The following is an 18,025-nucleotide window of genomic DNA, read 5'->3' on the forward strand; positions in this document are numbered from 1 at the left end:
GAGATAGGGTTTCTCCTATCAGGACTATAAGGGGATTTTTCTTGAATCCTCAGACCCGTTCTGTGATAACCTGCTGGCATTTCTGGAGGGAAAGTGTGTCCCACTCCCACCTCCCATGACTGCAGTTTCTAGGCGTTTCTCACTCTCACATTAGTTCCACACTTCTGGCAATTTGCAAAATTACTAAATGTTCCCGTCAGTTTATGGCATCCAGCAGGTTTTGCTCTAGTCAAACCAATATTAGGTGCTGTATCTCTGGATGTGATCGTCATTGATTTTGGCCAGTTTGTCTTGTTGAACAAACTGGAAGGGGAAGGGGTTGGCAACTCCGAAGTTCTTTACATGTCAGAGCTGAACATGTATTTTCTTGGCTAAGTTTCCCTACTATTGGGCACACAGGAACTAGGGATCACCATGTGGTCTGAACCGTCTCTTTGTATTTGGCTTTGGGTGAGAGGAATGAAACAAGGACTCCAGTATAATCTATACATATGCATGGTATTTACAGGAGGTATTTTGTCAGGACGTTTTTTTTAGGAATGAGTGACTCATGTGGTGATTAGATATAAGACTTGAGAACAGGCTAATAGAGGCATGGATGGAGAATTACACAGAATAGCTTGATTGGGGTGGAGAACCGCACAAGAATCAGTAGGAACCAAAGCTGGAAATACTGTGTCCAGAGTACATTCAGACTGGAAAATGTTTGATTACATTCTGTGGTCAGCATGGAGTCACTACAGATTTTGTAAATGATAACAGCAAATATATAATTAATCTAGCAATAGTATTAGATAAACTGAAGGGACACTGGGCTAGTAGTATCAAGCTCAAGATTTAGTGTCTGACTAGAAATGAAAAGGAGAAACTGAGGAAGGCTGTGATGTCCCAATGATAAAATCAGACATTTGAGAGATGAGGTACAGGAGTCTGGCCTATAATACAAAGAACTTGAAATGCAACCAGATCTCACAACAGAGATTAGATTTTGGAGTCATTAGATTTCGGAGTCATCTGCATGGAGGTTATAGCTGAAATACTGAATAGAGATGTGGTCTTCGGGAAGAGCAAGAGCTGTGTTTAGAACCTTGGGGAATGTGTAAGTTTAAGGGGATGGGAGAACATAGTTAGCAGTGGAAAAGCAAGAAAGATGGGAGTAAAACCAGGACAAGATGTAAAGGAAATTAAGGTAGAAGATGATCCTTTTTTTTTCCAACTTATGTCTGGCCTATAGGGGCAGTTCCACCCAGTCTTGACTGGAAAACAGCTTCCTATATAGCCTGGCGTGAATGGCTTGCTTCTTGCTAGAGTTTTACATGAACTCTTTTTACAGTGGAAACAGATGAAAATGTTCCACAGGAAATGGTTAGTGTTTTTATTAGGTAAGCATCCACATTTATGAGCTAATGTCCCATTCTTGGAATCTAACCAGGTAGGAGAGAGATTTGTGCTGGCTGTAAAATTGTGATAATAGCCAAATTTGGTACACAAAATGACCACGATCTCCAAGGTAACTGCAAACGATTTACTACAAACCAATATACAACCTTCACAATACATGAATTTCTTCAGACATCTGTATTTGTATTTATGTGCTGTATGTATCCATATATGAAGTACAATCAGATGCTCTACAGGTGGTATTTAGTGGCTTGTTTCTCACGCTGACTGCATGGTCAGTGTTTAAAGGAAATAAGGCAATGTTTGGTAAATCTCTTCTATAGCAACAAGACAGTTTTCATCAAGTTTGTGAAATGTAATTTTATTAATTAATAGAAGGGCATGTCTTACCAGACAAACTGTCCCAAAATAAATAAAGTTTCAGCATTATTAAAAGCACACAAACACACAATTTTACAGGATACAATACAAAATCAATTTTGATGATGTTCTTACTTGATTTACTAAAAATCTGAGAGAGACTGTAATCAATCTCTTAATAATGATCCTGCATACAGAGAAAAGTACAGCACAGTTATTTCATAGGTTTTGGAGTAACAGTTTGAGAAGACTCTGCTTTAAAAGATATTAAGATATATCACAAATCAAATCACACTCTCTGTTAACATTACAGCATGGAATTGTACTTAATCAAAAATAAAAGAAAAGTGGCTGAAGAAGGCTGTATACTTTCTTTTCCAACATAACACTAACTTCTATTTTTGGCATGAATTAATAACCTTTTCCATTAGTAGGAAAACGTGCTCTGCAAACTCTCGGAGGGCACCACGGCCACCACTGCTTTTGCAAATATATCCAACAGCCTTCTGGGCAGCGGCACAGGCATCAGCAGGAACGCCACTGAGGCCCACTTTCTTCAAGCACTCCTCATCAGACACTTCATTTCCTATCAAGTTAAAGAAACACTGGTTGAATATTTAAAGAGAGAAGAAATTTTCTTCCTAAATAATGCAAACAGCAATCAGTAAGTAATTCTGGCAACTTCAGACACTGTATATTAGAATACTACGGATTAGATGGAACAAAAATAAAAGCATTTCCAAGTATAATAAATACTTAAGGTCTAGGGTTTTTCCTAAGTAATTCATAATAAATGCTTATCAATTAGAGGAAAATGGAGTATACTTTCTGCTTGCCATGCATATTACAATTACTAGAAATCTAATATAAACTATAATTATTTAAACTTTTTATTAAGGAAAATTTCAAACATGCAAGAATCCCAAATTTATGTAGAGTAATTATTATTTTGCATTAGTTATCAATATTTTTGTCCATTCCCTGCCCCCCAAGTTTTTTGGAGGAAAGGGAGAAGAAGGAATTCCCAGACAACATACTTTACCCATAAACTCTTTGCCATCTATCTATAATACATACATTTTTAAGAAACTGACACAATATCACCCAACCAACAAAATCAACACTAATTCCTTAATATCATCTAATAACCTATTACATGCTCAAATATCCTCAGCTGTCTCAAAATTGTCTTTTTATAGTTGATTTATTTGAATCAGAAACCAAAAAAGGTCCACATACTGCATTTTGTTGCTATACATCTTAAGTCTCTAACAGTTCTCTCTGATTTGTATGCTGCTTGTTGAAAAATTACCATCACGTTGACATAACTACATCCTTTCTCTTCCTGCCTTGCTTATTAGTTTCTCCACCTCCCCCTCTTATTTTATTTTTTTGGTAGGATGAATTTCAGAAGCTCCCAGGATCTAACATTCACCATTCTGCATGTAACTATTACTATAATATAGACCAAATACTACTAATAAATGTTGGTTAAGAGCATTTGTTTTAAATCTGTTCTACATTTATCTACTGAAATTTTTTCTTGTATTATTAAATGTATTGAAATTTGAATTGTTTTCAATGAAAGATGATAAAAATTAAAGTATTTCTTTGCATAACCCACCCCTGAAACTAAACTTTATTAAATTTTATTTATAAAAGTGTTTATTAGAACTAATAAATGAATTCAGTAAAGTTGCAGGATACAAAATTAATACATAGAAGTCTATTGCATTTCTATATATACTAATAATGAACTCTCAGAATGAGAAATTAAGAAAACAATCCCATTTAGTATTTCATCAAAAAGAATAAAATACCGAGGAATAAATCTAAGGAGGTAAAAGACCTGCACTCAGAAAACTCTTTAAGACACTGACAAAACAAACTGAAGATGACACAAACAGATGGAAAGATATACTGTGCTCATGGACTAGGAGAATTAATGTTGTTAAAATGATCATAACTACACCAAAGGCAATCTACAGATTCAATGCAATCCCTCTATCAAAATACCAAAGGCATTTTTTGCAGAACTAGAATAAAACTAAAATTTGTACGGAAACAAAAGACCCCAAATAGCCAAAACAATCTTGAGAAAGAAGAACAGAGCTGAAGGAATCATGTTCCCCTGTTTTCAAAAGCTATACTCATTAAAGCAGTATGTTAAGAGATTAATCCTAAGAGTCCTCATCGCAGGGAAAACATTTTTATTATCTCATATGTATCTATATGAGATGATGGATATTCACTAAATTTACTGTGATAATCACTGCATGACATATGTAAGTTAAATCACTGTGCTGTAGACCTTAAACTTATACAGTGCTGTATGTCAGTTATATCTCAATAAAATTGGAAGAAAAAAAAGTGTCCACATTTTAAAGGAATACACTTTTATACATTTATGTGGCTGACACAAAACACTGCTCTGATTTTTAAAATAAAAATTTGGAGTTTATTCTCTATTTTCTTGATTTTCTAACCTCTACTTTTTATAGTTTTTTCCTTATGTGATATAAGTAATGCATATTCTTGGTAGAAACTTTTTAAAAAAATAAACAAAGGCAAAAAAAATCAAAATTAGGCTAATTATTATTATTTACGGATAATCACTACACTTTGGCATATATTAGTTTTACTTATGTAAATGATATACACTTATTACTAAATGCATACACTATTTTAAGGATTTTATATTATCTTCAATTTCTTTCCCAATAGCCTTATGAAGTTTGATTTGTGTTTATACTATAAATAGGAAAACTAAGGCTTAGAGAAGCTGCTTAAGGTTGCACAGGTAATAATAAGTACAGCTGGGATTTGTTATATGTTCCATTAAAATTGTTTTCTTCTTATAAAAATTGGATCATTTTCTATCAAAGGTTCTACAGTATTTTTCTCCACTGAATCTTCACACGTGATTCAAAGGCTATTCCTGAAGTCCCCAGATCACGTGCTCCCAAAGCATCCTTGTGCTTCTTCTGAGGCCCATATTGTCCTTGTAAATATTTACCTCATACATGGTTTATAGTTATTATGTATTTTAATAACTTTTCATTACTGATATTCAAAAATGTTGACATCATTAGACTGTAAACCCTGTAAGCAATAAGTCCCAGCAAGCAGTTCCAAGTATGCATAGAGGAGACACCTGATAAATATACTTGCTTAATGCTAAAGTGAAAAACTTGTGACATGTGACCATGTCAAGGAATACATATTACAGCATTGTTTTTAATGGTTGCATAAATCTATTTTTGCAGGATAATTTAGGTGGGTTCTTTTTTTCCCTCCATTATTGGCATATTTGTTCAATTTCTTTCCTGGAAATGGAATCTGGGGAGTCAAATCTATGTACATTTTAATAATAGCAAAAAATATTCAGAATGTACTTCCTATATATCAGAAATCTTCAATCCATTATTATGGCTGAATAGAAAGATACCAACCAAGATATGCCACTTCTTTCCAGCACAGGCCCATTTCTTTTCTCCATTCATCTACAACTGCAAGCTTGTCTGGTACACTGACTTCCATTTTGCAATCCAGTTTTAAGGAAGAGAGAGTCTGCTTTGAACAGGCCCTTTCTGAGATTAACCTCACCTTAAGAAAAAACAAAAACAAAAAACAAAGGGCAAAATGAGAAAACAGAAATCTCTCATAATAAAATAACACCTTTTAAATAATACAAGTCACAAGTGAGTAGTCTGAAGGATAATTAAGTAAAATCAACTAATTTATTTTAAAATGATGAAGCTTTAACACATTTGATTGCTAGTAGTCCAATAAAGGCGAAAGACTGTTTTCTACAGTGGGAAGGATTCTATTTACAGGTAAAAAATAAAATATACATTGTCTGATAACAATCTAAGATTCTCCAATAATTCAATTTATTCAGAGGAAAGTCTAACTTGTCTCTCATGCTGCTCAAAAACATGTATTTAAGATTTCTAGTGAATTTTAAGAAATCATCTTAAACTTCATTTTTGAAAATACACATAAGTATTGTTATTTTGAATTAAAATTTTCAATCATAAGAATAAGCGACATTTAAAAAATCCACCTGAGATTTGCTCTTTTCCAAATGCTGACACCTATTTTCTGTGAAATCTTTCTGGTTGCAAGATCCTATCGGAAATACTAGATAGCACCTACTATCATACTCATTAAATAAATAAGAAAATTATTTGATAGACAAATTACTAATTCTACTCATCTAAAAGTAAACAGCACAATTTTCTAGGCATGTGAAAGCTAAATTTCAGATATTTTAATTGATAATACTAAAAACGTAAATCTCTTATTTCCCTCACATGTTCCTTGACCTTAAATCACAATCTTAAAAAGCACTGCTATGTTCAGGGGGCACATACCTCAATACCACTTTTCTTTAATAAACTTATCCCAATAGCATCTTTTATATCATAAGATATTATTTCTTTTTGATCTCCTGATACATAAATGTGGCCATTGGTTAGACATCCATCAATATTGCAAACGAAAAGTTTTATCTCCTTCAGCTTCTCTTTGCCAAAATAGCCAAATCTGAAAGAAACCAAAATAGACTTTTGAACTTTAGTGTGATACTAATCACTCCCTCTCATCTGGCTAACACCAGTAAACTTGATAACCCATTTCCATTTAATTACTCAAACATTACCTTTCCAAGTAACCTCACATATACACTTCAACTTACAGTGCAAGGATTTTAAGTGTGGTCTAACCAGATTATGTGCTTCTCAAGTTACTGAATAAGCCATCTATAGGCATATTTTATGTATATGTCTTCCTCACATAAGCAAAATAATTACAAAAGATCCTAAGATTGGAGGATCAAAAATCAGTTGTCCACAAGTGAATTTAAATGTATCTACTAAAAATCACTCATTGTGGTCTAATGCAAAGGCTGTACAATCTTGTTTTTACCTTAAAACTCTTTGTTCTGCAATAGGCCAGTCAATGTCCACATCTATGTCCACACTGTGCTCGGCTCGCATCTCGTAGTATGCCATTTTCCCACCCTAAAGATAGCACAGGTGCCACGAGGACCGTTGTCAACATGCATTCACACGTATCAAAAAGTTTATTACAATACAGAACAATGAATCCACTTCTACAGTACTAAGAAAAATGAATAAGCCAGTAATACCAGACATACAACAAATAATTTTTTTTGGAGGGGAGAGCTTATTGTTTTCCATATATTCAAACCACATAAAACAAACAACCTTGACATTTTTCAAATTCTATTTACACAGTACAAATTCCCATTTTTCTTTAAATAGATTTTAAAGATTGAAACAGAGTAGAAATAGTATGCATCCTCCAGCATTCTGACCACAGGGAATTTTCTGGGAATCCCTAATTGTATCCCCTTTGTTCTGGTAGTCTCTCCCATCATCATCCAAAAGCAGTAGTATAAATGTTTTTGGAACTTCTGTTCCTATTTGCAATAGGGGTAAGATTGGGGAGGAAAAGGAACTGTAGTATCTACTGTACAGAATTGTCTTAGATCCCTGAGCTACAGATGGGAGTGGACAATAACTGTCTGGGTCACATGTGGGCAAAGGTAGGAACAGTGTCATGATCCTGGGGTATGGGGCAAGAGGAGTGAGGCCTTTCTTGATTGTAATCATTTGAAGCTTAATATCAATCACTAGAAATTTTAATTTTTCATAATTGTCAGTCTCTTTACAAATCTTGTTACAATGAGAAACCTATTTTTCTCCACACTTTAGGAAAGGGTCAAATCACAGTCCCCTTAGCAAAGAGCTTACGGAGGGTGGTATCTATAGATGTCAAATCTAATTTTCCTGAATACTCAAACTTAACTGAACAGCCAGCCTACAGTTTGCCTACTGACCAGAAGATTGGAAAAATTCCTTCCCCTTAGAGAATGAGTCACATTAGAATTTTTACTATAAAGACTGGAGTTCGGGGGTTCTTAAATGCTATTTTTTGAGTAACATAAGAACCTGAATCCAAATCCTAACGGTGTCATTCACAACTTGTTTTTGCTTTGAGCCAATTGCTTCATTTTTCAGAGCTGCCGTTTCCTCCTCTGAAACAGAACTAGGAACATTCATTTTATTCCGTTATATAAGATAACCTATGTAGTATTTCATATAGTCCTGGGTCCATAGTAAGTGCTGAATAAAGAATAGCTATAACCAAAATGAACAAATTGTATATGATGTAACCACACAGGCTCTAAAGATGAGAGAGACATCCAACTCCCTTATTGTAAAATGAGAGCATTAAGACTCAGAACAGATAAAATGATATATTCAAGGTTAAATAGTTACAGAGATTTTACTACAATATATTCCAGTTTTCCTGATGCCCAGGTTGGTGCTCTTTCACCTCTACTATACTGTTGTGTTTTTTGTCTCTTTTCAAAGTAATAAAGGTTATTCAACTGTACAACCACAACTTGACAGTAATACAACTATGGATTAAAAACAGAGTTTTGAATGAAATAATATGAATACCAGGACACATATAGAACATTCAATACTTGTTTCATTTCTTATCTTAATGTTACAATTGTAGCAGAATCCTTCCCATATTCACTGAATGAACCCCAAAGATAATTTTGGGGTAAGTGTGCAGGATAAATGCCTCAGATGATAAATCTTGTCAGTTATTGCTTTTCCCCTAGGGGTTAATACTTTCCTTTATGTGTCATACTTCTTTCTTAGAACTCAAAGTATATAGATAAAAGGGTTTGAAAGGTTTTTGCAAAATGAGGGCACAAACCTGTAAGTAACCCATCTCTATCAAATGTCTTTTAGCAAAATAAAACGAGCCATTTTCATATAATTCTCCATCCCAGTCTTGTCGACGAGGTCGTTTAGCTGGATTCAAATTCAGAGGCTCAGTCATTTCACGAACTAAAAGCAAAAAGCTACAGTAAGTCCCAGGTGCTTTGAACACTGAAAATGTTCATTCAGTAATTTTTTTAAAAAGCAAATAAAAATGAACTCAGAAGGTAGAATACTTCTGTATCTAAATAAACAATTTAAAAGATTTTTAAAAGAAACAAAACCTCTAATAATTCTGATGATTTATGTTTGCTTTCCAATAACAATAATAAGAGAAAAATAAAGTATCTTATAGAGAAATTCTGAGTAATTAAAGTTTTAAGCTATTTATACAAATATAATGCTTTGGGAGGACAACCTTAAAGGCAACCTTAAAATAGTTTCAAAAGAACTGAATTTGTTATAAAGTACCCATAATTCAATATTTGAGCCCTTTAAATCTACTGCTCACTATGTGCTTGTACAGAAATACAATGTATGTGTTATTTATCTAATGTGGTTGAGAAATTACTTGCATGGAATTATTACAGAAAAATGAATACTTCCCCATTAAATTACTGAAGCTTTCATATTGATAGAACTGCTTATATAATGTATGATACATTCTTACCAGTAGTTTAAAAAATGCTAATATAAAATATACATAACAATAAATTATGTTTACTTATTATTATTGTTGGTAATAATGAAGGCTGAGCAATACCAACATTAATGATTATAACATGATATAATAAATGAAGCCTTCAGTATTGGTATATAGGAATTCCCTTGGCTTTCCACTAAATTTTTGCCAAATTTGTGTTTGTGGATGGATACTTTCTGAACTTTTTTAACTTTAATCATATATCCTATAAAGCTCAATATTCAGTTTAACACTGGGCTTCCTTGATTTGTTCAAAAATGTGTTTTTCAAGCTTTAATCCTTCCTATATCTTATTTCTGATATTTAGTGAATAAATTCAAAATATATAAAACTTAACACAGAACTTGCTACAGAGAAGACACTCAATAAATGCTTATTGAATGAAATCAATAAATGTAGTCATTGATATACTGCATTGATTTTGATAGCATTCATATTTAGAGGCTGAAAAATCATCATTTTCTGTCTATAACTTTATCTTCTTCTCTTAATTGCTCTTTTGTGGACCTTCTCCATTTTCACTGCATCTTCCCCTCTCCTTTAAGTCAAACATAGTTTACAGACAAATGGGCCAGCTTTCCTACATTCAACAAATGTCAGGGCACTGAAGAGTAATCATACTGCCTTTCTTCAAGTATGTTACATTTACCTATTTGTTGGTGATTCTATTCTTTATTACAGATTTTGCTACTTTATCTGGCTAGAAATCAGGCTCTAGTTAAACGTTATGGAACTCTTTTTGCACAAGAAGTTACAAATTTTGGGAAGCAATTCCACAAATTCATTCTTGAGGTTCTCCAAAATCTTTTGGTGGAAGATTTCTATTCCCACAATTCTATGATTTATAGGGAGTTTATCAAACAAGTCTAGAACAACATAAAAGTATTTGCTCTAGAAAAATGACATGTCTTCCTCAAAATACAAATAGAGGGTTAAAATAATCCTTTGTAAAAAGTAATTTGGTAGAGAATTAATTTGGTCTCATTGTTTTGCCTCAATAATCACAAGATTTAGAACACATTATAAATGTTATTACCTACTAGAGTTAAGAATCCCATGTTCTGGGCCTCCCTGGTGGCGCAGTGGTTGAGAGTCCGCCTGCCGATGCAGGGGATACGGGTTCGTGCCCCGGTCTGGGAGGATCCCATATGCCGCGGAGCGGCTGGGCCCGTGAGCCATGGCCGCTGGGCCTGCGCATCCGGAGCCTGTGCTCCGCAACGGGAGAGGCCACAACAGTGAGAGGCCCGCATACCGCAAAAAGAAAAAAAAAAAAAAAAAAAGAATCCCATGTTCTATTTTACTGCTCCCTTTTTACTCTCCCCACTCCTAAAGAATATTTACATATGAAAAATTAATTCTCCATAAAATGAGCTAAAATAAAGATTGATACAACAGATTACCTCCTTTCTGAATTTCACCCCATCGAAACTGATGGCGTCTCACAACAGAGAAAACAGAATCATATCCTTCTTCTCGAATCATTTCTACAACTTTTTGAAGATCAGTAGGATGTAAACACGGAGAAGTAGCTTGAATATTTCCTACAATGTCAACCTCTTAAAAAGAAAAAACAAATGAAAAGAACATCAAAATAAAGTTCTTTGCAAGCAAGTAATACTAAGATCTAAATTCAAATGTTAAAACAAGTCTTGTGAAATGATAGGCAAGTTGGAAATTATGTAAAATTTTGAATAAACTATTAGTCAAACTCATACCATTGTGATAATTAAGAAATTCTATGATGGCATCTAGTGAGGTAGAACTGTCTTTTGAAGCTTCAGAACTTCTTCGATGAACTTGTGCACCAAATTGTTTGGCCACATTCTCAATTTCATCATGGTCTGTTGAAACCCAAACACTGTACAGATATTAAAAAATAAAAAAATAAAAAGCCAAATCACTAAAAAAAAAATCATTAAAGATAAAAAGGAGCTCTGCAACCCCAAAAATACAGCTTACATAATGTTAGAATAGTTTTTGTACCAGCAAGTAATGTTACAGATCGAAAGTAATATAAAATTTAAAGAAAATAAAGTATTTTCTATGTAAACCACATTTTAAAATGTCTGAATCAAAAATGTGGTCCTAGATGTAATATTTATATTTACATATATAAATATTTATATTATATATAACATATTATTTATATACATATTATTTACATAGTCCTAGATATAGTTTTATAAAATTAGAAAAAAATGATAATTGGTATTTTTGAAGCTACTGGTATATTAAAGACACTAGTAACACTAGAAGTTCAAATCTAAAGAAAATAAAGAAGATACTGCTTCTCATTCCCCATCAAAATCCAAAATATTGTGTATTTAATATACTTGCTAAGAAAAAAATGGATTTGGCTTAGCCAAACCACAACACTGAAAGAGTTTCAAGCTTAGTAGAGACTAAATGCCCAAAACAATTAGACAAGCCAACTCTTTTTTTTTTTTCGCCAACTAACAATGGGTACATAAATATCTGAACATATAATCAAGTGGGTAAAGCCATCGATAACAATTAAAGATGTGGAGAACATGACTTGATTGGCTCAGGAGAGCTTAGTTGAACAGCTCTATTAACCACAGCTTACAGAGTTGACCATTTGGACTTTATAAGACGATGACTAAGAGTAAAATATAAAACATTATTTTGGGGGCGTGTACTAGTCTGTACTGAATTGTTTCCTTGACCTTTACAAATCCCCACTGCTAGAAACAGAAGATGTGAGTATTACTCTAGTTTTTATAGTGACATTACACAAAGAAATCTGAATGACTTCTTTGGTATATGCATACACAGTTGACCCGTGAACAGCACTGGTTTGAACTGTGTGAATGTTTTACAATAAATGTACTGGAAAAATTTTAGAAGGTCTGCTACAATTTGAAAAAAAACTGCAAACTGTGTAGCCTAGTAATATTGGAAAAAATAAGAAAAAGTTAGGTGGGACTTCCCTGGCAGTCCAGGGGTTATGACTCCGTGCTTCCAATGCAGGGGGTGTGGGTTCGATCCCTGGTTGGGGAACTAAGATCGCACATGCTGCAAGGCATGGCCAAAAAATAAACAACAACGATGTGATTAAACCAGCCAAGATGACTAAGTATAATACCACAAAAACGCAAAAAAAAAAGGTATGCCATGAACGCATAAAACATATGTAGATAATAGTCTATCCTTACATAGACATGAGTGATATTTAATATAAAGTTAATAATGTTTTACTTTTCTGTTTTTTAACTCTGCCCATCATCACAGGTGTTTTTTTTAAAAAATGGAAATGTTTCTGACACTGTATTATGAATATGACTATAATACTGTATGCCATAAAAATTTTATAATGATTCATTCATTAGTGTATAGGCTAGGCTACCATGAAGCAATCATACTGATTACAATAGGCTACCATAAAGCAATCATACTGTTGCTTCTTTGTTATCAATGCCCGAATCATTATACCTGTAAATAAATATGAATTTCTTTTTCACATTATCTTTTCATTTTTGATGTTCAGTGTTAGTAATATGTGTAATATATACAGTGTTTTGTAACATATGACAATATTGATACTGATAGGTGATTCCTCTTGTAAACAAAGTAAACTTATGATATTGATACAGTGCAGTAATGTAAATGTATTTTGTCTTCCTTATGATTTTCTTTTCTCTAACTTACTTTATTGTAATATACTATACAATACATATATTATAAAATGTGTTAATCAATAATAAAAAATAAATAAAACATAAACAAAATAAAACATAAAACTAAATAAAACGTAATGTGTTTCAGATCTAGAAAACTCATGGTTACCCGTGGGGAGAGGGAAAGGGGGATGGCCAATATAGGGGTAGGGGGAAAAAAAGGGTTATTATGGGATTACATAAAATCATGTGTGAAACTTTTGAAAATTGTAAAGCACTACAGAATTTAAAGAATCTTTCCTTCAATTAAAAAAAATCAATTAAATTTTAAAAAACATAATGTGTTTATGTTACTGGTAAGGCTTTAGTGAACAGTAGGCTATTAGTAGTTAAGTTTTGGTGGATCAAAAGCTAATCTGGGATTTTTGACTGCCCGGGGTGGGGAGGGGAGTCGACACCCCTGACCCCACATTGTTCAAGGGTCAACTCTATTTCTTTTACCCCTTTCATTCAGTATCTACTGAACGAATGAGAACCTGCATGTTTCAGACGTCTATGGTCAACTGTCAAGAGTGAAAAAAAACTAAAGAAAAATTTCTAACATCTCTGGCTTTCCTTTATTGCCTTTACTATTGGCAGATGATTTAATTTAGAGATAAAGTCAATAAACCCCCACAGTGCCCCCAATTTTTTTTTCAGAGGAAACCTAGTAAACAAGATGAGCCATTGGCTAGGAGTCAAGTGTGTCATATCTACTCATGTCATTCTGTGCAAGGCAGAACATAGGAGCCCTCATTTTCCTCCATCTCAAAATCTGAAATAATTTTGGGATAAGTTTTTCACTGGAAAGTGTCACAAAGTTATATAACAAAGTGAAGTACCAACAAAAATGTAGTGAATTTTTTAAAGAGAGGATAAAAGGAGGGTGGTGAGGGTAACAGAGTAAAAAAGTGAACAGTAAAAGAAAGAGATGAGTCTTTTGACATCTGGTTTCCATCACTAAGTGAAATAAATTACTGAAGCCATTTACTTTATTATCCTGATCTTTACTGTAATAAACATTCAACACCTCAGGATTCAGTGATCTTTTGGAAATGCTAATCAGTAAATATGAAATAACAGAGGTTGGGAAGAGGTTTGCCTGTGTTTCTTCTTTCCTCCCTTTTATTATTCATTCATTCCTTCATTCATGAAATGATTCCTGACTGCCTATTCTGTTTCAGGCCCTACTCTGGACACCGGGATATATAATCCATTTTCTTGAGAAACTCTCAGCGGATTGGTAGAGACAGCGAGAGGTCAGGAAGTAATAACTAACCTTTCCACAATGCTTTACTTTTTACAAGGTATTTTTATAGTGCCTGCTACATAACAGGTGCTCAATTTGTTGAATGAATGAAACAGTAGATGGTTAAGAGCATGGACTCTGAAGAAAGGGCTTCAAATCCCGGCTCTACCACAAGCTAGCTATATGACTCTAGGTCAAATCTCCCTAAGCCTCAATTTTCAGTAAAACGGAGGTAATAACAGTAGTAATTACCTAATATGATTGTTATGAGAATTCAACATAAATCACAATACAGAACAAACATTTAATAAGTGTTAGCTATTGAAAATAATAAAATAGGAATGGTAATAAAGGAACAGCTACACAGTCTCACTTAATCCTCACACTGACTCTGTTGGAAGGAAAACTGAAGTTTTGCTTTCAGACCTTCAAAGGTCCAAATGTCTAATTTGTATGTATTATGTAAGGCAATGGCATTATGAATGTGAAAACAGCATCTTATAGGTACACTTAAAATACAATGATCATCATTTATTAGAAGGACTAAGTCAGTCAATCATTCTCCCTTGGTTTAGGGGCATCAGATGAGGGAGGGCAAAAGAGAAAGAATGAGCAAACGAACAAACAGGGCTAATAAAATTTAAAATCAAGTATAAAGTAAATGTCAAAGTTCAACGCCAATGGCTTTAGCCTCAGATGAAGTCATACTACATCTAACAGGATGAACAGGAGTATCAACCATGATCCCTACGACTTCAAATCATAAACTGCCATTTCAAGGACAACAGAGCATGGCCTTTCATTAATCATAAATCCACACCCTAGAAATGAAACCAAAACTTATGTTTATTTTTCACGTTAGGCAACATTTTAAAAAATCAATTAACTCTGAGATTCACTTACACAGCACTCAACCACTGTTGAAACCAAACTCTTAAAAACTCAGCTCAAACAATAGCTTTTCACTAAATGAAAATATTATCTCAGCATTTTTCTTGACTGTTAACTCTCCAAGTTAGTGTGCAAAGTTAGCAACCTTGAAAGTATCGTTAGCTTTGATTCTAAGCAGGCCAGAAACTCAATTAAGTCAAAATGATTTTGAACAAAATAATCTCCAGGCCTGAAAAACGCAAATCAGGCAAGCTACAGTTTTCCCCAATTCCTTCATAGGGTACATATTTGTTGAAGGAGGCAGAAGGGGAGAAGCAGGAAGACTGCTCCAAACTGACAGCTTCAGAATAAGTCAATTAAATTCAAATCTAGCCCTTCTGGGTGGTAGATTAGAACTCAAAGGGCAGAGAGGCATGTATAATTGCAAGCTTTCTCAATTAACTGTTTTAAGAGGGCATCCAGGGGCTATCTGCCAGAACATAGGTAAATTCTCCCGGCAGCACTGAGCACGCATTTTCGGGGGCTGGGATCATCCTAAGAACAAGGCCTTAAGCTGCTAGAAACCATGACAGAGTTTGGTTGAACACAGAAGTTTGGATGGAGTTGTTTGTTATGTATGGAAAGTTTTGCAGTTCTCAGCAAAACTACCCCCATACCATAAGGGGAGAGACTATCTAGAGGAATCAAGAAATAGAGGATTATGGTGACCAAGTGCACTATCCCCTTACTTTCTTTTTCTTAAAACTATGTATTATCACCTGATACAGTATACACTGTTTATATATTAACTGTCTTCTCCCTATTATAATGCAAGCTCCACCAGCCTAGGGATGGACCCTACCGCTATAACCCTTGGTTAAGGACACATAACAATGCCTGTCACATAGTAGGTAGTCAATAAATGTTTGCTGAATGAATGAATCATTTTTGTCCTTGAATCTGTATCTCAAGCCCTACCTTTTCTTGTTTAGCCAGTTTGAAAGGGGTTTCTTGACATTTGCAACTGGAGTTGTAAATGTGTTCTGTTCTCCATCTATTATGAATGTGATTTTCCTCTCTAGTTTGTCACAAAAATAGGATTTTACTACATCACCACTAACTGGATGCACCTTCTCTAGGTCCTTTTTTTTTCCCAGTGTGTACCCTTTGTAACGAGGTAGAAATGTCCAAAAGTCTGTGAACTTAACACGGGAAGAACCATGTCACACACATCTTGCTGTTCCCTTGGATGTGTATGGCAGAAATTAGGGTTCAGTGTTTACTGCACTGAACCAAATCCCCCAGTCTTTCTTTATCACTCCTTTGCACACTTCCTGTTACATTACTGTTATATCCTGTGTGCCAGCTCTTATTTACCTTGCACCACCCAGGACTTCCTTTGGATAAAAACATTAAGAAAATTAGTAAATTTATACTTTTTTGGTACCTCCTTTGTAAACAAGAACAGTTAGATGAAAATCATTTATCCATATATTAACGTAGGTAATTAATATGCTCCAAAAACAGCCATCTCTTTAAAAACCAAAACCCAAACATCAAAAGGTGAAAATAATTTACTTTCCACGGTAACAAATTCAAGCATAATTAGGTTGAAATTACCATGTGTAAATTCATTCTTGGCACAGAATTCTATCTCCCTTCTTTTATGAATGACATAAGCTTGTAACTCCTGACCAGTACGGCATATGGCCATGTCTCTAAATGATGCACAATCAAAACTGTCCTTAGGACAAACGAGGTTCCAAAGGTATGATCAAACCATTTATAAGCATTTCATCAAACAGTCCAGCGGTGCGGTTTTCCACTCTCTCGCACCTACATACAAATGTGGGGAGCTGTCTAGATTGTGCTGACTCACAGGCAGATAGCTTAGAGTATTTTCCAAAGGTCAGAAAAGGATCTCCAAGCTGAGCTTGAAATGAGAAAAGCCTTGACAGCCCATTCCATTCATGAACCCGATGCCTCCTTAATCGATCAGCACCAGGTGGGTATCAGACGCCGGGCAACAGGGGAAAGCCAACGGCCACTGCCTAAAGGAGTTCACAGATTATCGCAGACGTTTCACAAGGGTGGACTCCTTTCCTTTTACCCTGCGAGGTCAACCCGGGCAGCGCAGACGGTAGACAAGAGGAAATCTCCCCCTTTACGGATGTTATTCTCAAGGGCGGAGACAGGAACGGTCCCAAGTTCACGGCTATTAGCAGCTACGGACAAGGAAGAAGCTAGAGCCCCTCCTCCCCCGGCTGCCAGCCAGGGCCCAGACACCCCGGATCTTGCGCACCCCTTCCGGGGGCGATTGCCCCCCGGAGCCCCTGCCCCTCCGGCGGCCCGGCTCCCCATCACGACCCCCGCCCAGGCCGCACCGCCCACTCTCGCACATGCGCACCTCTGGAAGACCCCCGAGTCCAGGGCCGCACGCAGGACCCAGCCAATGAGCGGGACCCCCGCCAGGTGCTTAATGTTCTTCAGGGGGATGCCCTTGCTGCCGCCGCGGGCCAGGATTAGGGCCGCCAGGTGCGGGGGCTTCTCCACACCTCGGCCCTGGCCGCCGCGGGAGTTGCGCTGCAGCTTTGGCGGCCGACCCCGGGAGGGCCGCCCCCGCGGGTTGGAGACGGAGGTGGCGGCCCCCTTCTCCACCGAGTCCATCTTCCTCCCACGCCTTCTCCCCAGCTTCTCCACATCCGGGAGCTCTTGTCTCGCCACCTCAGCTCGGCGCCGCCCGACCTCCCCGCCCGACCGCTCGCGGGGGTGGCTGTTCCCGGCCCCGCCCACCGCCACGTCCCCGCGCCCTCGCGGGGCACGCCGGGAATTGTAGTCCGCGGGTCGCTCGCAGGGTCCCGGAGGCCCAGTAGGCTCTGCCCGGGCGACCCCCAAGTCCAAGCCCGGCACGGAAAGGCCAGAAATGCCTGGAAGGAAGTGTAGCTTCTGGGGGGGCTTGATATTGTATGGAGATTAATAAAATAGGCAACACAGGTTA

The 18,025-nt window shown here is 36.1% G+C and overlaps 1 protein-coding gene across 2 annotated transcripts; it reads right to left on the bottom strand.

Moving 5' to 3' along the window:
* Positions 1–1,746: 1,746 nt before the first annotated feature.
* Positions 1,747–17,783, bottom strand: CMAS (cytidine monophosphate N-acetylneuraminic acid synthetase). 2 transcript variants are annotated; one of them, XM_082636929.1, is made up of 8 exons: positions 17,435–17,783; positions 10,947–11,089; positions 10,632–10,787; positions 8,524–8,657; positions 6,691–6,785; positions 6,138–6,309; positions 5,214–5,367; positions 1,747–2,347 (listed from the first exon to the last, which is right to left on the bottom strand). In XM_082636929.1, the coding sequence occupies exons 1-8, from the start codon at positions 17,692–17,694 to the stop codon at positions 2,157–2,159; spliced, it is 1,305 nt and encodes a 434-aa protein (XP_082493055.1). In that variant the 5' UTR covers positions 17,695–17,783; the 3' UTR covers positions 1,747–2,156. The 2 variants fall into 2 exon arrangements, with proteins under 2 accessions (XP_082493055.1, XP_082493056.1); XM_082636930.1 differs by lacking the exon at positions 10,947–11,089 and having other exon boundaries at positions 17,435–17,547.
* Between the last annotated feature and the right edge of the window lie 242 nt (positions 17,784–18,025).

Source organism: Mesoplodon mirus (genome assembly GCF_964341445.2).
Source record: "Mesoplodon mirus genome assembly, chromosome: 11".
NCBI lineage: Eukaryota > Metazoa > Chordata > Mammalia > Artiodactyla > Ziphiidae > Mesoplodon > Mesoplodon mirus.

Coding starts and splice junctions, on each gene's coding strand:
- CMAS (XM_082636929.1), bottom strand. CDS start 17,694: ATGGACTCGGTGGAGAAGGGGGCCGCCACCTCCGTCTCCAACCCGCGG. Junction 8,658..10,631: donor GGGTGAAATTCAGAAAGGAG/GTAATCTGTTGT, acceptor TTTTGCTTTTAG/TTCGTGAAATGACTGAGCCT. Junction 2,348..5,213: donor GAAAGAAGTGGCATATCTTG/GTTGGTATCTTT, acceptor TTAACTTGATAG/GAAATGAAGTGTCTGATGAG.